General features: G+C 48.3%; 1 protein-coding gene and 3 non-coding genes across 4 annotated transcripts in view; 3 read left to right on the forward strand and 1 right to left on the reverse strand.

The window, feature by feature from the left end:
* Positions 1 to 3,285: 3,285 nt before the first annotated feature.
* On the forward strand, positions 3,286 to 3,374 carry trnay-gua. Its single transcript is given in 2 exon segments — positions 3,286 to 3,322; positions 3,339 to 3,374. It is a non-coding gene; the product is annotated as a tRNA-Tyr (tRNA).
* Positions 3,375 to 4,461: 1,087 nt separating this feature from the next.
* On the reverse strand, positions 4,462 to 4,534 carry trnar-acg. Its single transcript has one exon. It is a non-coding gene; the product is annotated as a tRNA-Arg (tRNA).
* A 1,602-nt stretch (positions 4,535 to 6,136) lies between these two features.
* trnay-gua lies at positions 6,137 to 6,225 on the forward strand. The gene is given in 2 exon segments: positions 6,137 to 6,173; positions 6,190 to 6,225. It is a non-coding gene; the product is annotated as a tRNA-Tyr (tRNA).
* Positions 6,226 to 15,189: 8,964 nt separating this feature from the next.
* The window catches only part of LOC119972579 (tripartite motif-containing protein 54-like), a 155,101-nt gene continuing 147,390 nt past the window's right edge, over positions 15,190 to 22,900 (forward strand). Inside the window, exon 1 of the mRNA XM_038809498.1 lies at positions 15,190 to 15,477. Coding sequence (XP_038665426.1) covers positions 15,469 to 15,477 — 9 coding nt within the window. The 5' untranslated portion in view covers positions 15,190 to 15,468. The remainder of the gene's footprint in view (positions 15,478 to 22,900) is intronic.

Genomic DNA, 22,900 nt, shown 5'->3' on the forward strand with positions numbered 1-22,900 from the left:
TCAACAACCAGGAACAGTACAGACAGTTACCCGCAGATCCGACCAAGGAATACACTCGCCAACTCAACGGACTGATCAAGACCTTGGATCCAGACCTTCAGAGCACCCTACATGCTCCCATCCCACATACTCCCCGCGTTGGAAATCTCTACTGCCTCCCAAAAATACACAAGGCCAACACACCAGGCCGTCCTATTGTATCAGACAATGGGACCCTGTTTGAGAACCTCTCTAGCTACATCGAGGGCATCTTGAATCCTATCGTACAAGGTACGCCCAGCTTCTGTCGCGATACGACGGACATCTTACAGAAACTCAGCACCCATGGACCAGTTGAACCAGGAACATTCCTCGTCACAATGGACGTCTCGGCACTCTACACCAGCATCTACAATGACAACGGCATTGCTGCAACAGCCTCAGTACTCAACACCGACAACTGCCAATCTCCAGAGCAATTCTGCAACTCATCCGCTTCATTCTGGATCATAACGTCTTCACCATTGACAACAAGTTCTTCATCCGGACACACAGGACAGCCACGGGGACCAAATTCGCACCTCAATATGCCAACATCTTTATGCACAAGTTTGAACAAGCCCTCCTCACCGTACAGGACCTTCAACCGACGTTAAACATCAGATGCATCAATGACATTTTTTTCCTTTGGACCCACGGCGAAGAATCACTGAAACAACCACACGATGACATCAATAAGTTCAATCCCACCATCAGACTCACCATGGACTGCTCTCCAAAATCGGTTGCTTTCTTGGACACACTCATCTCCCTCACTTACGGTCACCTCAGCACTTTGCTTTACCACAATAACCTCACGGATAACCTCACGATGCTCCACTTCTCTAGCTTCCACTCTAAACACATTAAAGAAGCCATCCCCTATAGACAATCCCTCAGTATACACAGGATCTTCTCAGACGAGGAGGAGTGTAACAAACATCTACAGATGCTGAAAGATGCCCTCTTATGAACGGGATATGACGCTCGACTCATCGATTAACAGTTCCAACATGCCACAGCAAAAAACTGCACCGACCTCCTCAGAAGACAAACACGGGACACAACTGACAGAGTACCCTTCATCATCCAGTACTGGAGCGGAGAACCTACGACATCTTCTTGCAGCCTTCAACATGTCATCGATGAAGACGAACATCTTGCCAAGGTCATTCCCACACCCCCACTACTTGTCTTCAAACAACCGCGCAACCTCAAACAAACCATTGTTTGCAACAAACTACCCAGCCTTCAGAACAGCAACCACGACACCACACAACCCTGCCATGGCAATCTCTGCAAGACGTGTCAGATCATCGACATGGATACCACCATTACACGTGAGAACACCACCCACCAGGTACGTGGTATATACTCGTGCGACTCGGCCAATGTTGTCGACCTCATACGCTGCAGGAAAGGATGTCCCAAAGCGTGGTACATTGGCGATTCCATGCGGACACTGCGACAACGGATGAATGGACATCACACGACAATCGCCAGGCAGGAATGCTCCCTTCCAGTCGGGGAACACCTCAGCAGATCTATGGGTGAGCGATCTCCAAGGCAGCCTTCAGGACACAAAACAATGCAGAATCACAGAGTAAAAACTTATAGCCACGTTCCACACACATGAGTACGGAATCAACCAGGACCTTGGATTTATTCACCCCCCCCACCTCGGCTTGCGAAATCCTATCAACTGTCCTGGATTGAGACAATTCACACCTCTTTAACCTGGGGTTACCTGCAAATGCTCGCATTCAAAGTATCGTCTTGTATCTTTGACTTTGTCTATGTAAACAGTTCTGGAACCTACCTCTTCATTCACCTAAGGAAGGAGCAGTGCTCCGAAAGCTCGTGATTTGTTGGACTTTAACCTGGTGTTGTAAGACTTCTTACTGTGCTCACCCCAGTCCAACGTCGGCATCTCCACATCATGGTTGACAAAGTGACAACTTGTCTTGGCCCATTGTGTAGTGTAGTACGTGGCTTTGAAATGGGTGGATTAGACACTTAGTGATCATCTTTGTATTTAGTCTCACTTATTGTTCTTCCTGGTTGCAAAGCTATTTTTGCAACCAAGCATTAGAGGGTGACATTCTCAGAGTTATTGTCAATGTTGTCTTCCAGTGCTCACTGCAGATAGGTTTCTGTCTATTCCTCACTATTTAGGTTTCTTCTTGATGGTGAACTCGTACAGCCCCATAATTGTTTGTCATTCTGGAAGGAGAAATCACTGTGGTCTCAGAGTCCAATCATCCCCTTCCCCACACCTCCAGCCACTCTATTTCCTCAATACCAATCCTACCTGAGTTACACAACCCTAGAAAGATAAACCACAGGAGGCGACCATTCAATCTATCGTGTCTGTGCCAGCTCAATGAAAGTTATTTTTGTTAATTCCCTATTCTTTTCCAGATTCCTGCAACTTTTCTCCGCTCAAGTATGTATCCAATTGAAATTGCTTCCACCACGCCTTCAGCCAGTACATTCACGATTATAACAGCGCCTTGTGCAATAACGATTTCCCTCATGTCGCCTCTGGCTATTTTGCCAATTGCCTTCTGTACTCCATGCCTCTATTTAGCAAGCCAACTAATCCATATGATTTTTGACAGTACTCCAGCTTGATCTTCAAATACATGTCTACATACCATTCTATATCCTCTTGAAATGTATTACTCTGCTCCTCACTGTTTATTACATTTCCAAGTTTTGTGTCATTTGCTGCTATGTGACTCCAGACATTGCATAACATAAATTAGGAATTGCCATGAGAGTAATATATGGCAGCCATTTCACTTGTTTGACTTGGACGCAAAGGAACTGAGGGGAACGGGAAGAGTGAGAGACGATGGGCAAAGAAAAGGGAGAAAGGGACATGCCAGAAATAAGCAGCAGTGGCAAAACCTTTGGACTGGGGAAAAGGAACCTTGCAAGGATTAATTCGGGATGAGGGTGAAAGAATGCGAGGTTAAACTGGCGAACAAACCTTGAACTTGGCCAACTTGAATGGCAGGGTGGAAGGATAACATTGATTTGAATTTACAGAGAGAATGAAAAGGATGCCAGTTTGAATTGTGGAGGTTGTAGTATGCAAGGATTTCATTGTAATATTTTTCTGGAGACGACTGCCTTTTCAGGTGCAGCAAAAGAACTACACCTACTTTCCTATTTATACCTGGCATCCAGAATGAACAATACTTAACATATGACTGGACTGGACCAGCATTCTCATTGAAACGATGATACCATTTTTCAGTCCCTTCGATAGCTCAGTTGGTAGAGCGGAGGACTGTAGTGGTTATTCGCAGGAAATCCTTAGGTCGCTGGTTCAATTCCGGCTCGAAGGACATTTTTACTGTATAACTTCAGTTTTTGGCTGATATTTTCTATTAATAACCAAGTATATAATATGGCATTCCTGGCCGCCAATCCCACTTTCCTAGTCCTAGACTAATTGGACTTTATGATTGAGGTACACTTGAAGGTAGTTTGTGTGGGGACCACGATGGATTAGGGAGTTTGATGCGCCTGCAGGAGCCTGAAGATTGCAGTGGAGGTGTAAGTTTTAAAGAGCTTTCCTGATCCCCAGGATACTCTTTTCCGTGTTGCTGCTGCTCAATAATTGTATATTAATTGTGTTGACTTGAATTCAGGTTGTTGACACATTAAATGGTGATTCATGTGTTCCTATATAAAGGAGCGAACTGATCTATGGTTTTTTATTTAATATAATAAATCATTTATTTTCATTCTGTTGCGAAAACCATTAACCATGTTGTACTGAGATTGGGAAGTCTTGGGACTGGGGAAATTCCAGGATGAAAGGAATCGTTAGCCTGGCAGAAAATATATCCCAGAAACTTTAAGCAACCCTGTCAACTCACTTCCAGCATGCAAGCAGCAATTCCAGGCTTAATTATCTAGGAATGTTTGAGCTGGGCAAGTGCTTTCTAAACAGCATAATTGAAATTACAAAGCAAAACAAAAAATACATTTGACTTACGAAGTACGCCACTTGTCTTGAGGCAATGTAAAATTAAACAAAAACACAAAATACAGGACAATCTGACAGCATATGTTCAGGGGGTCTGGGTGACTGTCGAAGAACTTTGTCAACATTATATCATGTCTGTTGTCACTGATGTGTATTTATCATAAATGATAACAAATGATTTATGGTGTGCTATTTTTGACACTTTCCTGGTTTACAAATTTTTGCTATGCATGTGAACCCCCTTGGAATATTTTATTACTTTTTAGGTGCTGCGCTCTATTTATAACGTGTATTGTTTGTCATGGTTGACAATGATATCATCCTGATATCCTGACAATGAATTTCCACACAGTGAAGAATTAATTCAATATTGGATACTTAAAGTCCAGGGAACCGCAAAACAAAAATTACGAAATTCATCAGTGCAATTAACAAAAATGCGAGTCAGGCAGGAGTCGAACCTGCAATCTTCTGATCCGTAGTCAGACGCGTTATCCATTGCGCCACTGACCCGATATATTTAACCATTCCGTTATCCTACTCTAGTAGCGGTACAATGAACATAAATTGAGTTGGTGTCAAATTGCAGCATTCAGCCATTCACAGAGGCTGCCCATAGTTCTCTGCCTGTTTGCTGACTCCTCGGGATCTAACCGACTGACTCAGCGCTGCTTAACTCAGGAGAAGAAAGTTTACGGACAAGAGATCCCAGTGGAATATGCAGTCAGACTCCAGACTAATGCCGGAGTAACCGGCTGTGTGTGTGTATGCAGGCTAATCCCGGAGTAACAGGCTGTGTGTGTATGCAGACTATTCCCGGAGTAACAGGCTGTGTGTGTATGCAGACTATTCCTGGAGTAACAGGCTGTGTGTGTATGCAGACTATTCCTGGAGTAACAAACTGTGTGTTTATGCAGACTATTCCCGGAGTAACAGGCTGTGTGTGTATGCAGACTAATTCTGGAGTAACAGGCTGTCTATGTGTATGCAAACTATTCCCGGAGTAACAGGCTGTGTGTGCATGCAGACTATTCCCGGAGTAACAGGCTGTGTGTGTATGCAGACTATTCCTGGAGTAACAGGCTGTGTGTGTATGCAGACTATTCCCGGAGTAACAGGCTGTGTGTTTATGCAGACTATTCCCGGAGTAACATGCTGTGTGTGTATGCAGACTAATTCTGGAGTAACAGGCTGTCTATGTGTATGCAGACTATTCCCGGAGTAACAGGCTGTGTGGGCATGCAGACTATTCCCGGTGTAACAGGCTGTGAGTGAATGCAGACTAATTCCGGAGTAACGGGGGGGGGGCTCGGCACTGCCTGTCCCCGGGGGGAGTCGGCACTGCCTGTTCCGGAGGGGGGAGGGGGAGGAATCGGCACTGCCTGTCCCGGGGGGGGTGGGGGGGGGGGGGGGGGTTTCGGCACTGCCTGTCGGGTGGGGTGGGGGGGGGGTCGTCACTGCCTGTACCCGGGGGGGGGGGGGGTCGGCACTGCGCTGTTCCCTGGGTGGGGGGGGGGGGGGTCGGCACTGCCTGTCCCGGGGGGGGGGGGGGTCGGCACTGGGGGGGAGGGGGGGGGGGGTCGGCACTGCCTGTCCCGGGGGGGGGGGGGGGGGGTCGGCGCACTGCCTGTCGGGGGGGGTCGGCACTGCCTGTCCTGGGGGGGGGGTCCGGCATTGCATGTTCGGAGGGAGGGTCGGCACTGCCTGTCCCGGAGGTGGGGTCAGCACTGCCTGTCCCGGAGGGGGTCATCACTGCCTGTCCCGGAGGGGGGGGGGGGGGGGGGGGTGGTTGGCATGCATGTTCGGAGGGAGGGTCAGCACTGCCTGTCCCGGAGGGGGTCGGCACTGCCTGTTCCGGAGGGGGGGGCGGGGTTAGCGCTCCCAGTTCCGGGGGTGGCTCGGCACTGCCTGTCCCGGAGGGAGGGCCGGCACTGCCTGTCCCGGAGGGGGGGAGGGAGGGGGGGGGGGGGTGTCAGCGCTCCCAATCCCGGGGCGGGGGGATATGGTTCGGCACTCCCAGTCCCGCTGCACAATCGGACCCAGAACCTCCAGGCCCATGTATTCCATGTGAGAATGTTGCTTGTTATTGACCAGGACGATGCTAGTTTCTCAGCGCCTTCGATAGCTCAGATGGTAGAGCGGAGGACTGTAGAAGCCAAACTCCGGAAATCCTTAGGTCGCTGGTTCGATTCCGGCTCGAAGGACATTTTCTTTTATTATTTCAGTTTTCGACTGATGTGTTCTGCCGTTGATCGCCCTGTTTTAAGAACATTTTAAACTGTAATAAATACTGTACAAGTGAGACTGTTTATTCTTTTCGCAGTCATGCTCACATGGGCTGTGCACATGGGGTTCTGGGCAAACGGATTGAACACAGGTGTTGTATATCCGAGTTCTGTGTGGTTTTACGCAGGGATTATGCTCACATGGGCTGCATACCAGGGTTATTATACAACATGGGTTTAATACAAGGGCTATGTATACATTAACTGTACACACTATATTCACATGGGCTGGGTACACAGGTTCTATAATTCATCTATTGAAACTTATTGTGTCTAAGCCTAGGGTAAGTTTCAGAAATAAAAACAATAAGTGCTAGATAAACTCAACAGGTCTGGCAGCATCTGAAAAGAGAAACACAGTTAATGTTTAGAGTCCATTGACTCTTATACAGAACTGAAAAGGGATAGAAATGTGATTAATTATGTATTGGGAGGGTTAGAAGGGGAAGTAATGGGGTAGAATGGAAATACATAGGTTGCAGCTAAAGAGAGATTAGAAAAGATTTCAATGACAATGAAGGAACAGTATTTCCTCGTCAGTGACTTGGAGGGGGACCTCCAGCTTGTGGGGTTCTCAGGTATCTGCTGCTCTTGTCCTTCTAGATAGTAACAATCAAGGGTTTGGAAGGTGCTGTCTAAGGAACCTTGACGAGTTCCTGCAGTGCATCTTGTAGATGGCACACATGGCTGCCACTGTTCGTCAGTGGTGTAAGGATTGACTGTGGAAGGGGGAGTAATCAAGCAAGCTGCACTGTCCTGGATGGTGTTGAGCTTCTTGAGCGTTGTTGGAGCTGCACTCATCCAGGCAAGTGGGGCGTATTCCATTACACTCCTGACTTGTGTCTTGGCCTGATTGGGTTTGTCCTGCTTTTTTGACAAGACAAATCTGGGCCATTTTCCACATCGTTAGGTAGATGCCAGTGTTGTAGTTGCACCAGAACAGCTTGGCTAATTCTGGAGCACAAGTCTTCAGTAGTACAATTGGATGTTGTTACAGCCCACAGCCTTTGGTGTATCCCATGCCTTCAGCTGTTTCTTGATACCATGTGGAATTGTCTGAAGATTGATATCTCTGATGCTGGGGATCTCAGAAGTGGGTCAAGATGAAACACCCTGGAGGTTATCATTGACAGAAACTGTACTGGACCAGGCATATAAAAATTGTGGCTACAAGAGCACAATTGTAAGGAATTCTTAGGCAAATAACTCACCCCCTGACTCTCCTGGCTTGTTCAGCATCTATAAGGCACAAGTCAGGAATGTGATGGAATATACTCCAATTGCCTGGATGAATACAGCTCCAACAACACTCAAGAAGTTTGACACCATCCAGAATAAAGAGCCCATTTGATTGGAACCTTGTCCAGCACCTTAAGCATCACTCTCTCCCACCGAATTGCAGTAGAAGTGCGGACCATCTACAAGATGCAGAACAGCAATTCACCAAGGCAGCTTTTGCAGCATCTTTCAAAGCCGCAATCTCTACCACCTGGAAAGACAAGGTCAGCAAATGCATGGGAACATCACAAACTGTAAGTTCGCCCCTAAGTCACTCACCATCCTGCCTTGGAAATATATTGTTGTTCCTTCCCTGTCGCTGGGTCAAAATCCTGGAACTACCTACCTAACAGCACTGTAGGTGCACCTACACCACAAGGACTGCAGCAGTTGAAGAGGCAGCTCACCACCAGCTTCCCAAGGGCAGTTATGGTTAGCAAGCAACTCCCACATTCTGTGAAATAATTCTTTAAAATTACATGTTGCTTCCCCTATTTGGCACGTGGTCCTGCGTTATAGTTGGCACCTCATTTTTAGGCACTCTTGGTACTGTTCCTGGTTTGTTCTAGTTTTGCTCCTGGCATGTTCTACAGTGCACATGTCTCACAAATAGATCATAATGCCTCTGGTGGCGACCATGGGGGAGTGGTGACACACAGAGCAGCTCCGGCACTTTAGTTAGTGGGGTAGTTTCGGCATGTGGAGCGGAAGGTGTAGGAGAGGAGGTTCTCTCCTGGATTGGCATGTCTACTGGCTATCAGACCCGGCAGAAGACAGTTAAGGACCTGGCTAAGGTGTTGGAGGAAACCTGTAGCGCAGCGACAATTTTGAGAATGGCAGAGGGGGAATGGTCGCCATCGGTGGGAAACCTCATATGGAGCAGTTGATGAGCATCATGAAGGAGGAATTTTGTCAGCAAAGAAAGGAGATGCAGAACAACTGGTCGAAGGTGATTGAGGGAGCAGTGGCACCTCTGCAAGGGTTGTTGGACCGGGTGGAGAAGTGCCTCGAGGCAGAAGGGGTGACGATACGCTACGTGGAGATGGTGGTATCCGACCAGAGCAATCAGATTGTGTCTTTGGAGGTGGAGGTGGGGATCCTGGGGGATCTGTGCAAGACGTTGCAGGTTAAGGTGGAGGAGCAGAAGAACAGGCCCAGGTGGCAGAACTTGTGGATTGTGGGTCTGCCAGAGGATGTGGAAGGAACAAGTACCACAAAGTACGTGTGGAAGGGAAATTAATGTGAGGATTAGTTGCCCACTTAGAGCATACATTAATATCTAGTTGTTATGAAAGAAAACAGCACTGCATAATAGGATTGTTTGACTATATTTTTAACACTTTCTGAACAAAATTTAGAAGGTCAGGTAACGGAAATTATACTGCTTAATATTTTGTTCTCAGCCTTATTGTGATAACACACTGTCCTCCCAAAGGATAACAAATGCGTACGAGAATTGTTTTTAAACCAAGGGCAAACACATTCATATTTCCTCTTGCGTATGTTCCCAAGGTTTTATTTCTGAAAAGTTGTTTATTTCACATTATAAACATAATGGTTTTCAACTGTATAATTTAGAGTACCGTGGAATGGCTATTTAGCCAAACGCGGCCCTCTCCGCAAATTTGTGTCAAATATATTTCCTGAATCGAAGCTCGAGCATTTGTCTTTCTTATAATTTCCACGACAGTACGTGTTGAGGATGCTGGCTGGCTGGTGGGGGAGGTGTTGTACAAGGTCCCAGAGGTGGATCTGGCCCACCGGTCTTTAAGGCAGAAGCTGAGAGCAGGATAGCCGCCACGGCCGATGATTATGCGGTTGTACAAGTTTTGGAAAAGGAGAAGATCCTAAGGTGGGCCAGGGCAAAGCGAGTCTGTGATTGGGATGGTAATCGAGTCTAGATATAGAACGTAGAACATAGAACATACAGTGCAGAAGGAGGTCATTCGGCCCACCGAGTCTGCACTGACCCACCCAAGCCCTCACTTCCATCCCATACCCGTAACCCAATAACCCCTCCTAATCTTTTCGGATACTAAAGGCAATTTAGCATGGCCAATTCATCTAACCTGCACGTCTTTGGACTGTGAACCAGGAGGAAACCCACGCAGACACGGGGAGAACGTGCAGACTCCACACAGACAGTAACCCAGCAGGGAATTGAACCTGGGACTCTGGCGCTGTGAAGCCACAGTGCTAGCCACTTGTGCTACCGTGCTGCCAATATACAAGGACATTGGCAGGGGAGCTGGCGAAGAGGCGCGTGGGATTCAACAAGGCCAAGGCAGTGCTGTATCAACGAGACTTTGGTTAACATGCAAAGGCCGGGAGTATTACTTTGAGACGCCAGAGGAGGCGAACAACTTTATAAGGGACCATACGTTGGGGGACTGGTGTGGGGTGGAGGGGTTGTCTGAAAAAATTGGGTTTGTGGCTGTTTTTATATTGTAAATTCTTCCTGTTATTGTGTTTTTTTGGGGGGACGGCATTTGTGATTTTAGGTGCCTTATTTTTCATGTAAGGGGTGTGTATGACGGGGTCCTCTTTGTGGGGTTGATGGTCTTGTCGGTATTCAGGGGGTTCCGCAGGTGAAGGAGGGACTGGCGGGGGGGCAGGGTGTGCAGTGGTGTGCTGGGAGGGAGATGCCACCCTAGCAAGCAAAGCTAGTGAACGGAGGTGTGATGTAGGAGGAGGTCATGAGGGGTGGACAGGTGGAGGGGGGAAGGGCGATGTGCAGGAGGAGAATGTGACGTGGCAGGGTGGGAGGTTGAGCGTGGTCATGGGCGGAGAGGGGACCATCTTGCATGGACCCAGTTCAGGCCACTATTAAGTGAGGCAGAGCTGGTGGAGGATGATGGCTGAATGGTAGAGGGGAATTGAGGCCTAAGCCACCGGTAAGAGTCATGACATGTAACGTCCAGGGCCTAAATAGACCAGTTAAGAGGTCCTGGGCTTTTGCGCACCTGAGGGGTTTGAGAGCGGAGGTGATTTTTCTACAGGAGACGCATCTCCGGGCAAAGGATCAGGTTATGCTGAGGATGGGATGGGTGGAGAAAGTTTTTCACTCATAGTTTGATTTGAATTTGAGAAGGGTGGCTATTTTGTTGAACAAGAGGACAGGGTTTGTGGGGGCCAGGAAAGTGTAGGACCCGGGGGGAAGGTATGTGGAAGGGACGCTGATGATGCTAGTCAATGTATATCCGCCTAATTGGGATGATGCGGGATTTGTAAAGAGGGTGCTGGTAGCGATCCCAGATTTGGATATGCACCAGTTGATCATGGGAGGAGATTTTAACTGTGTATTGGAGCCGAAGTTGGCAGGTCAAGCCCCAAGTCGATGGGAAGGTCGAGAATGGCAAAGGAGCTGGGAGGGTTTATGGATAGAATAGGGTTGCTGGATGCTTGGAGGTTTAGGAACCCGGGAGGGAGCGAGTACTGGTTCTTGCACATGTATAAGGTGTAATCCACAATCGATTTCTTTGTGTTGAGTCAGGCTGTGCTGATGGGGATGGTGGGGGCGGAGTATGCGGGAATTGTGATTTTGGATCATGTGGCACGTTGGTTGGAGGTTAGGCTTAGCTCAGGGCAGGTGCAGGGCCTAGGTGCAGGTTAGATTCGGGTCTCTTGGGGGATAAGGCATTTTGTGAAAAGCTGAGACTGGTGATTAGGAATTATGTGGAGCTTAATCAGAATAGGGAGGTGTTGGCGGTCATGTTTTGGGAGGCATTGAAGACGGTGATACGAGGGGAGATTATCCCGTTCGAGGCTCACAGAGATAGAAGGAGGAGGGAGGAGCAGAGGCGGCTGTTGGACAGGATGGTTGAGGTGGATAGGAGATACTCGGGAGGGAGGTCCCCACGAAGGAGCTGCTAGCAGAGAGGAAGAGGCTGCAGGGGCAAGTTGACAGGTTGACGACAGACAAAGCGGTGGGGCAGCTACGGAGGGTGAGGGGAAGCAGTACAAATATGGAGAGAAGTTGAGCTGCATGTGGCCCACCAGTTGTGGCGGCAGGTGGCATTTCGGGAAATATTAAGGGTGCGGGTGAAGAATGGGAGGTGGTTTCAGAGCTGGGGAAGATAAAATAAGTTTTTATGGTGCATTATGAGAAGTTGTATAAGGCCGAGCGAGTGGACAAGAGGGGGATGGGACAATTCTTGGATGAGTTGGAGTTCATAGAGTTGGAGGAAGAGAAGAGGCAGGCATTGGAGGAGCCTCTAGGGCTGAGGGAGGTGACAGATAGTATCAAGGGGATGCAGTCTGGGAAGGGCCGGATGGCTTTCCGGTGAAGTTTTATCAGCTGTTTGGAACAGAGTTAGCCCCTCACCTGCTGGGGATGTTCAGCGAGGCAGTGGAGAGGGGGTAGCGACCAGAGATGCTGACACAGGCATCAATTACACTGACCCCAAAGAAGGGGAAAGATCTGCTAGATTGCGAGTCGTACAGGCCCAACTGGTTGAATACTGATGTGAAAGTTATGGCGATGGTGTTAGTGGGTAGGGTGGAGGGGTGTGTGTCAGGGGTGGTCTCTGAGGGCTTTGTGAAGGGTAAGCAGCTCCCCAGTAATATCAGAAGGCTGTTAAATGTAGTTATGACTCCGTCACGAGGGCAGGTGACGGAAGTTATTGTTTGTAGGGATGCTGAGAAGGCCTTTGACCAGGTGGAGTGGAGTTACTTGTTTGAAATTTTGGGAAGGTTTGGGATCAAGTTTGTGGGTGGGTGCATCTTTTGTATTCATCCCGGGTGGCAAGCTTGCGCTTGAACGAGATGAGTTCACGGGCTTTGGGTTACACAGGGAAACGAGGCAGAGGTGTCCACTGTCGCTATTGTTATTTGTGCCGGCGATTGAGCCTTTGGCAATGGCCCATCAGGGGTCGGGTGAGTGGCAGGAATTGTGAGTGGGGGCAGGGAGCACTGGGTGTCGTATGGAGATGACCAGCTGTTGTTTGTGTCGGACCCACTGGAGAGTATGGGAAGGATCATGGGCCTGTTAGAGAGGTTTGGCGCCTTCTCCGGGTATAAGCTGAACATGGGGTAGAGCGAGGTGTTCCCAGTGATTGCAGCAGGACGGGGGACTACCGTTTAAGGGAGCTCGAGAGAGGTTTAGGTATTTGGGGATTCAGGTGATACGTGATTGGATTGCATTTGTTTATTGTCACGTGTACTGAGGTACAGTGAAAAGTATTTTTCTGTGAGCAGCTCAAACAGATCATTTAGTCCATGAAAAGAAAAGAAAATACATAAGAGGGCAACACAAGGTCCACAATGTAAATACATAGATACCGGCATCGGGTGAAGCATACAGGAGTGTAGTGTTGATGAGGTCAGTCAATAAGAGAGTAATTTAGGAGTCTGGTAAGAGTGGGGAATAAGCTGTTTTTGAATCTGTTCGTGTATTCTCAGATTCTGTATCTCCTGCCCGATGGAAGAAGTTGGAAGAGTGAGTAAGCCGGGTAGGAGGGGTCTTTGATTATGCTGCCCGCTTTCCCCAGGCAGTGGGAGGTGTAGATGGAGTCAATGGATGGGAGGCAGATTTGTGTGATGGACTGGGCGATGTTCACGACTTTCTGAAGTTCCTTGCGGTCCTGGGACGAGTAGTTGCCATACCAGGCTGTGATGCAGCCCGATAGGATGCTTTCTATGGTGCATCTGTAAAAGTTGGTAAGAGTCAGTGTGGACAAGCCAAATTTCCTTAGTTTCCTGAGGAATTATAGGGGGTGGTCGAGTGGGTCAGGTTGGAGGAGTCCCGCAGGGGATCCAGTCTGAGGCCCATGGTGACGGCCCCGTTGCCGTTAGCCCCGGGGAGGTATATGGAGAGCCCGCTGCTGCAATCAACAGTAAGAGTGTGAAACCAGATATGGAGGCATTTTAAGTTAGAAAGGATGTCGTTGCTGATGCCATGTGTGGAAACCACATTTTGAAGCCGGGGGGATTGATGGGATCTATGGGAAGTGGAGGGAGGCGGGCTGGAGCGGGTTAGGGATAGTTCTCTGGGGGGAAATTTGTGGGGATGGAGGAGCTGTGGGAGAGGTTTGAGCTGCCGAGGTGCAGTGAGTTTAGGTATATGCAGGTGCGGGAGTTTGCGTGAAAGGCGTGGAGGGCATTCCCCAAGCTACCGAGAACACATTGTTGGAGTAACTGCTGCTCCCTGATGACTTGGAGGAGGGCAGGATTGGGGATATATACGGATGATTAGGGGAGCAGGGTGAGGCACAGGTGGTGAGAATCAAGAGTAAATGGGAGGAGTTGGGAAGGGAAATAGGCTGGGGACTCTGGTGTGAGGTGATACGGCTGGTGAACTCAACCTCCTCCTGCACGACGATGAGCTTGATTCAGTTCAAGGTGGTGCACAGGGTACACATGACTTGTGGCGAGGCCGAGTGGGTTCTTCAGCGAGAAGTGTGGGTGGAGGTCGGCGAATCATGTGCACGTTTTCTGAGGCTGCGAGAAGCTGGAGAGATACTGGGAGGCGGTGTTCGGAACGCTATCCAAGATAGTGGGGGTGGAAGTCAAGCTGGACCCTATGGTGGTAATTTTGGAGGTATGGGAAGTGCCGGAACTTCTGGAGGGGAAGGGGGCCGATGTTGTGACTTTCGCTTCTCTGATTGCCCAGCGAAGGATTCTGTTAAATTGGTGGTCGGATACACCGCCGGGGGTGGCGACCTGTCTGGGGGGATTTGTACAGCTTTCTCCGGTTGGAAAAGATTAAATTGAGTTGAGGGGATCAGAGGAGGGTTTCGAGGTGTGGTGGAGGCCAGCCATGACGCTATTTGAGGAGGTTTTCGTCATGAGGCAGGGGGAGAGGATAAAAAGGGAGAAATTGTACAAACTGTGGATTGTGATTTGATGGACTGTGTACTTTGTATTTTGTTGGTTACATGGCATGGAATAAAATACATTTTCAAAAAATACACCATAACAAAGCTTACTACTGATTTCAATTTGCGCAAAATGATTCCTCACAGTTACCTTTCAATCACTTTAAAAATGGAAATACTTATTCATTTTATATCAAAGCAAAATGCATAAAATATTTAAATATTGTTCAGAGGCATTCCATCATTTTATATTTAATCAGAATGTGATAGTAGACTCTCTTAAACCTTGTGATACATGCAAACTAGGTACAGAACCTCTTTGCTATTTAAAACTTTAGCTTGGTTGTAAATTTGACCGAGCCAGTGCAGTACTGTCAAGGTTTTCAGCAGTCATTGTCATGGTGCCAAGATATTTTAATAAAATGCAATCTATTCGCATATCGCTGCACTACTGTCTTGGGAGGCTGTGAATTTGGCAAAAAGTTATTATGTGTAATTCTATTTGACGGCTTTTGTTTCAATTCGGCAGAAAGAACGTTTCTTTCTAAATGTCAGTGTCCAGAGAAGCAGCTGTTTTGGACGTGCTTGCTGACAGGTGTAAGCTTGGGAAGAAAGATAGAAGACAGACAGCAGCTCTGGCAGTCAATCTCATTCAGTGCCAGTTTCATATAAGGAAACAGACTTAGCAGTGCATGGCAAACATAGCAACGGCTGACGTACTGTTGCTAAAAACAACATCAAACCCTCTAATCCAATGCAAAACACTGTGACCCATGCAGAAACAGTAAGTGTTCTCGTCAATCAGGTCACAACCTCCGTCCTGGCCAGGAAGAAAGGGTAAAGAGAAGCTGACACAGTTTAACGTCTGAAATTAAGTTTAGCAGTTAGCCCGAATCTTGGAAACTTTCTGACATGACCACGTCCATGGACTACAACCTCCTGACTAATGATCGGCAAACCATGGACAACCTGGAAAAGCAACTGATTTGTCCGATCGTTTAGAAATGTTTTCCAACCCGTCGTTATTCTCCCATGCCAGCATAACTTGTGCCGGAAGTGTGCAAATGATATGTTTCAGGTACGTTAACGGGCTGTCGGGGCTGTCTTGAATGAGAAAACACACAATTAACTAATTTAAAAGCAAATTACTGTGGATGCTGGAATCTGAAACAAAAGCAGAAAATACTGGACAATCTCAACAGGTCAAATAGTATCTGTGGAGAGAGAAGGGAGCTAAAGTTTCGAGTGTGGGTGACTTTGTCAAAGCTGGAACTAATTTGTAGAGCTGTGATGATAAAGTGAGTTTCCTATTGTTGATGTACGGGAGAGATGGCCTCCATATTAGACAACAAATCATGGGGAACATTTATCCTAACAAAGGCCGGAGTGGGATGACGTTTATCTTATGTCCTGTGCAAGATCTTTTTCTTTCCCCAACTTTTTCAAAGGTATTCCGGAGGAAATAGCTTTCATGTGGAGCATAGTTTAAGGAAGTTTATCATGGAAATAGAATGAGAGCACTGGAATTAAATGATACAAGCCTTATCTATGTTTAGATTACCTCTAGATTTGACAATTAAATGCATTCCTGGCCGGCCTCTCACCTTACAACTTTCATGACTTGAGGTCATCGAAGCACCCGCTGCCAACGACCTAATTCATGCCAAGTCGCGTTTACCGATCGTCCTCGTACTCTCTGACCGATGTTGGCTCCTGGTTAAGCAACATCTCGATTTTAAAATTCATATCCTTGTTTTCAAATCCCTATATGGCCTTGGCCCTCCCTGTCTCTGTCATCGTCTCTGGTGTCACAATCTTCCAAGATGTTTGCACCATTCCACTTCACACCTCTTGCACATTCTGATTTTAATCACTCCTCCATTGGCGGTTGTTTAGCACACTGGGCTAAATCGCTGGCTTTGAAAGCAGACCAGGGCAGGCCAGCAGCACGGTTCAATTCCCGTAACAGCCTCCCCGAACAGGCGCCGGAATGTGGCGACTAGGGGCTTTTCACAGTAACTTCATTGAAGCCTACTCGTGACAATAAGCGATTTTCATTTTCATTTCATTGTGCCTTGCCCAGGCCCCAAGCTGCGGAATTCTCGCCCTCTACCTCTCTGCCACCCAACCTTGCTTCCATCCTTAAAGATGCTTGCTAAAACCAAACATTCCTTATGTGGCTCGCTGTCAAATTTATTTTGCAATGCACCTGTGAAGCTCCTTGAAACGTTTTGGTACATTAAAGGCACTATAAAATGCAAATTATGTTGTTTTCGTTTTTATAGATCGTTATTAATATTCATGGGAGTTGACAAAATATCCATTATTCCACCTTGACCATAATGCTGGACACCACACACCTAACCCAAATCCAAAAATGCCTCAGGGCTTGACCCAGCATTTAGAATTGGTTTGTAGCTCCCAAATTTTTAGGGCCTACCATGCCAGATTTACAGGATCAGTGGGGAGCACAAACTCCAGTACAAGTGAAACTCTGGTGCTATGAATTCATACAAACAGAAGCTTCACTGCCATCCTCCAGGCTTTGAGGCCCCCCTAGTTCATTCTTTCAGGCTCCACATATGAGAGGGTCAATCTATTTATTTCCTGTTCCATTTTCCTGGACAGGGGTAGAGGGAGAGTGGCGAGGTATTCCAAATCACTGTTTTTACTTGGAGGCCACCCATTAGGCAGCATGGCGAACTCACTATGATTACTGGTCTCTAGAGATTCCAGGCTGGATTCTCTGCCCCGCTGCGTCAGTTTCTGTTTCACCCCGCTGGCGGGATGTTCCGTTACGCCGGCTAGTCAATGGGGTTTCCCATTGTGGGCAGCTCCACGCTGGTGGAAAACCCCCGGGCTGCTGGTAAAATGGAGCATCCCGCTGTCGGAGAATCCAGCGCAAATCTCAATCAAGCCAATGGAAGGGGAACTCTTGGCATGGGGTTTCCTGACCATCACCTTGACTCAATAATATTTGTCTTGCAAACATATATAGAACTACTAAGCCGGACAAAACAGGTTGTACCTGGCAGTCAGTTCTTCACCATTTTCTGGAAGATACTGTTAATTTGCCACTGCAACTGACAGAAAAACAAAGGGGCCTCTGAGTAATTTTGTCACCACAGGATCTTAAATTGTTTTTCAGTCTTACAGTTCACACCCTGGTAATACCAGCTTTGTTACAGTTCACACGCCTGGTAATACCAGCTTTGTTACAGCGCACACGCCTGGTAATATCAGCTTTGCTACAGCGCACACTCCTGGTAATATCAGCTTTGCTACAACTCACACTCCTGGTAATACCAGCGTTGTTACAACTCACACTCCTGGTAATACCAGCTTTGTTACAGCTCACACTCCTGGTAATACCAGCTTTGTTACAGCTCACACTCCTGGTAATACTCAGCTTTGTTACAAGCTGCACACTCCTGGTAATACCAGCTTTGTTACAGCTCACACTCCTGGTAATACCAGCTTTGTTACAACTCACACTCCTGGTAATACCAGCTTTGTTACAACTCACACTCCTGGTAATACCAGCTTTGTTACAGCTCACACTCCTGGTAATACCAGCTTTGTTACAACTCACACTCCTGGTAATACCAGCTTTGTTACAGCGCACACTCCTGGTAATACCAGCTTTGTTGCAACTCACACTCCTGGTAATACCAGCTTTGTTACAACTCACACTCCTGGTAATATCAGCTTTGTTACAGCTCACACTCCTGGTAATACCAGCTTTGTTACAACTCACAATCCTGGTAATACCAGCTTTGTTACAACGCACACTCCTGGTAATACCAGCTTTGTTACAACTCACACTCCTGGTAATACCAGCTTTGTTACAACTCACACTCCTGGTAATACCAGCTTTGTTACAACTCACACTCCTGGTAATACCAGCTTTGTTACAGCTCACACTCCTGGTAATACCAGCTTGTTACAGCTCACACTCCTGGTAATACCAGCTTTGTTACAACTCACACTCCTGGTAATACCAGCTTTGTTACAGCGCACACTCCTGGTAATACCAGCTTTGTTACAGCTCACACTCCTGGTAATACCAGCTTTGTTACAGCGCACACTCCTGGTAATACCAGCTTTGTTGCAACTCACACTCCTGGTAATACCAGCTTTGTTACAACTCACACTCCTGGTAATACCAGCTTTGTTACAACTGACACTCCTGGTAATATCAGCTTTGTTACAGCTCACACTCCTGGTAATACCAGCTTTGTTACAACTCACACTCCTGGTAATACCAGCTTTGTTACAGCGCACACTCCTGGTAATACCAGCTTTGTTACAACTCACACTCCTGGTAATACCAGCTTTGTTACAACTCACACTCCTGGTAATACCAGCTTTGTTACAGCGCACACTCCTGGTAATACCAGCTTTGTTACAACTCACACTCCTGGTAATACCAGCCTTGTTGCAGCTCCCAATCCCGCCACCAAACAAACAGAAATATTAGAGTAATTTTGCGATTCAATTTTCTGAATAAACTTTATTGTTGTAATGTTAATTCAACATGAGTAATAGAAGCTTACAGACTTTCGATGATGATATGTTGGTGAAGGTCCCACGTTGGTGGCTCCCACTAGAGTCCTTGGTTTTTGGCTCTAGTCACCCACACTTTGCATGTTTTTTGTTTGTAAACCTATCCGACCAGAATTGTGGGCTAGAGGATGTTGAAATCCCAAAGGAATATTGGGAGAAAGGGAACGTGCGCTTGTCCATGGGCAGATTCAACTACGGTGAGGAGTTCTGATGGAGGAAATATGGTGAGAGCAAGCTCGACGGGTGGTGCTGTGCCCATTACAGTGGATACCCTGGCCACATGATGGCGGTGGAGTTGAGCGGCAAATTTCCAAACATTTTGAATGGCAAGAGAGGGAGACAATGGACATAGATTTATCACTGGCCCTGATAAAGGAGGCTCCTGGAAAGATGTCGGAGACAGTGCGGGAGGATGGTGAGGTGCTGAGGGATGGAGGAAGCTCTGTCATCACACAGTGACCAGCTTGCCTCGCTAGAAGTGGAGTTGCTGAAGATGGAAGACAGAACTAAGGGCTTAAGGTCCAAGGTTGAGGACTTTGAGAACGGGTCGCGATGGCTGAATCTCAGGTTTGTGGAGCTACCTGAGGGTGTGGAGGACACGAGGCTAACAAATTATTTTGTGTAGATGTTCGCAAAGCTGTTGGAGGTAGAGGAGGATGCCCCCCCCCGACCCTCCGAGCTGGATAGGGCCACCGGTTGCTCCAGCCGAAACCATAGGCGAATGAGCCACCAAGAGTTGTGATTGTCTGTTTTCATAATTACCAGATGAAGGAACAGGTCTTGAGATGGGCCAAGCAGAATTGGGAGGTGAGGTGGGGAGGCAGCGGTTTTTGAGTATGTCATGGTGGAGCTGGGGGCGTATGGCCTTTAACATGGCCTTTAAGATCAGCCATGATCTCATTGAATGGCGGAGCAGGTTCGAGGGGCCATATGGCCTACTCCTGCTCCTAGTTCTTATGTTCTTATGTAACAAAGCAAAGGCAGCGCTTTTGAAGTATGGAGTAAGCTTCGGGGGGTGGTTCTACCTGGAGAGGCTGAGGGTCACGCACAACTCCAGGGACCATTATTTTGAGATGGCGGAGGAGGCGGAGGTGTTCGCAAAGGCGGAAGGATTGGGACTGAACTGAGATAGACACTTGGGGCGGAATTCTCTGATAATGGGACTATGTCCCCATGCCCTCGAGAAAACCGGCGCGAATCACCCTGGATTTTCTTGGAGAAAGTCCAGGGTGATTCTCCGATTTGCAGGGGGCATGCAGGGCCCAGAGCGCTCCTCATACTCCGGCTGCTGATACGAGGCCATGCACTTCCGGCCGGGGGTCCGTGCAAGTGCACGGTGGCAGCCTGCAGCGGCGGCCGCGCGAAACATGGCGGACCACAACACGGGTCAGCCCGACAATATAGGGCCCCCCCCTCAGATTGCACGCACCCGCCGATCCGTGGCCCCAATCGCGAGCCTGGCTGTCCAGGAGGCCCCCCCATGACGGATCCCCCACCCCACCAGGGCGGCCTGCGGACCCCAAGTGCCCACCGGGTGGAACCATGAGTGAACCACGTCAGCAGGAACTTGGCCAGTTGTTGGCAGATAATCGCTGCGGGGGCCTCTTTCAATGGCCCACGACATGTGCGCGATTAGCGTGATTCTCCGGTCCCGGAGAATCAAGGGAGTGGCGTTGGACCCGATCGCGGGTCTACCACCCATTCTCCGCCCCACTCCGAGTGTGGAGGCTCGGAGAATCCCGTCCTTGGACTTTGGTTTGGTGGTTGGATGAGGGGGACCTGTTTTGTTGTTGGTGCCCTTTAATTTCTTTGTACATAAGTTACCGTTAAAATTACATTTTGTTTGGGTGGTGTTTCCGTGGTGGGGTTGCCTTTCTCCTTTCTGGGGGTGTTTTGGGTTGGAGGGGGTATGCAGGTGGGGAGGAGAGGAGAATGACAGTTTCGGGATGAGTTAGGTGATAGGGGAGTTTTGATATTTGAGGTGGATGGATTGGGTGTGGGGTGTCTGCCATTAGTTTCTTTGTTAGGATGAGGGCTCTGGTGGGGATAACCTCACTAGCCAACTGGAGTTGGCTAGTGAATGGGAGAGAGGTGGGGGAAGGGGGGGTTGCTGAGAGTTTTCGCTCATTTGAAGGGTTTGAGGGCCGATGTATTGTTGCAGCAGGAGACCCATTTGCGGGTGAAAGACAAGGTAAGGCTTTGTTGGGTTTGTCAGGTGTTTCACTCTGGCTTTGATAGCAGTGCCGGGGGTGGTGATACTGATTAAGAAGAGAGTGCAGTTTCAGATAGAGACAGTGGTGGCAGATCAGGGGGACAGGTACGTGATAGTAACGGGTACTTTGGAGGGTCGGTGGTGTTGGTTAGCGTGTATGCCCCGAATTGAGATGATGTAGAGTTCAAGAAAAAGATGTTCGTGGCCATCCCGGATATGGACACACATCAGTTGATTCGGTGGGTGGGGAATTGAATATGGCCTTGAACCCGAGAGAGAATCATTCTAGGCCAAGGTCTTTGGTCTCCTTGAGGGGTAAATCATAGATCATAGAATTTACAGTGCAGAAGGAGGCCATTCGTCCCATCGAGTCTGCACCAGCCCTTGGAAAGAGCACCCTACCTAAGTCCATACCACCACCCAATCCCACCCTCCACCCTATCCCCATAACCTCACCTACCTACCTAACCTTTTTCGGACACTAAGGGGCAATTTAGCATGGCCAATCCGCCTAGCCTGCACATCTTTGGACTGTGGGAGGAAACCGGAGCACCCGGAGGACACCCACGCAGACATGGGGAGAACGTGCTGACTCCGCGCAGACACTGACCTAAGCCGGGAATTGACCCTGGGATTCTGGAGCTGTGTAGTAACTGAATGAAATGAAATGAAATGAAAATCGCTTATTGTCACGAGTAGGCTTCAATGAAGTTACTGTGAAAAGCCCCTAGTCGCCACATTCTGGCGCCTGTCCGGGGAGGCTGGTACGGGAACTGTGCTAACCACTGTGCGAAGGAGTTGGTGGCGTTTGTGAAGTAGATGGGGGGAGTAGACCCGTGGAGCTTCCGGGGGGCAGAGGATGTTTTTTCTTTTCTCCAGTGCACAAAGTATATTCTTGGATTGAATTTTTCATCATGGAGCGGTCCTTGTTGCCGGAGGTAAGGATGGCAGAGTACTCAGCGATCATCATTTCTGATCATGCCCCACACCTAGAGAGAGGGCCGGTGCGGCGGCTGCTGGGCAGTTGGATGTGGGGTTGCTAGTGGACTTGGGGTTCTGCGTGAAGATGGTGAGGGTGATTGTTTACTACGTGGAGTTTAATGAAAATGGAGAGGTTTCACCGTTGTTGTTATAGGAGGCTTTGAAAGCGGTGGTGAGAGGTGAGATAATCTCACATAAGGTGCAGGCTGAGAAGGAGGCAAGGGAGGAGTGGCAGAGACTGATAAATGACAGTTTGGAGGTTGATGGCAAGTATCCGGAAGATCCCACCCCCGAGTTTCTGGCCGTTAAGAAGGTATCGCAGACACAGTTTGATCTGTTGTCCACAGGCAAGATGGTGCGCCAGTTGAGACGGGCAAAAGGAGCAAAGTACGAATATGGGGAGAAGGCCAGCCGTTTGTTGGCTGGCCAGTTTAGGTGGCAGGCGGCGTCCCTGGAGATTGTTCAGATACGGGAGGTGAGTGAGGTGTTGGTGTCTGCTTCAGAGAAGGTGAATAGGGAATTTGAGGAGTTTTATCAAAAGCTGGACAGATTGGAGAGCCAGGGATGAGTCGGAGATGATGCAGTTTTTCCTGAGCATTCCTGAGCATTCCCAGAGCTACTCCCCCTAGTGGTCGGATAACGCTACTGCGCTTACAATGGTATTGGTAAATGCAGTGTGAATTACTAAGTTACATTCACCACATTCACCCCCTGCAAAAAAAATCAATTCCGGCGGGGGTGG

This window comes from Scyliorhinus canicula, chromosome 10, assembly GCF_902713615.1.
Source record: "Scyliorhinus canicula chromosome 10, sScyCan1.1, whole genome shotgun sequence".
NCBI lineage: Eukaryota > Metazoa > Chordata > Chondrichthyes > Carcharhiniformes > Scyliorhinidae > Scyliorhinus > Scyliorhinus canicula.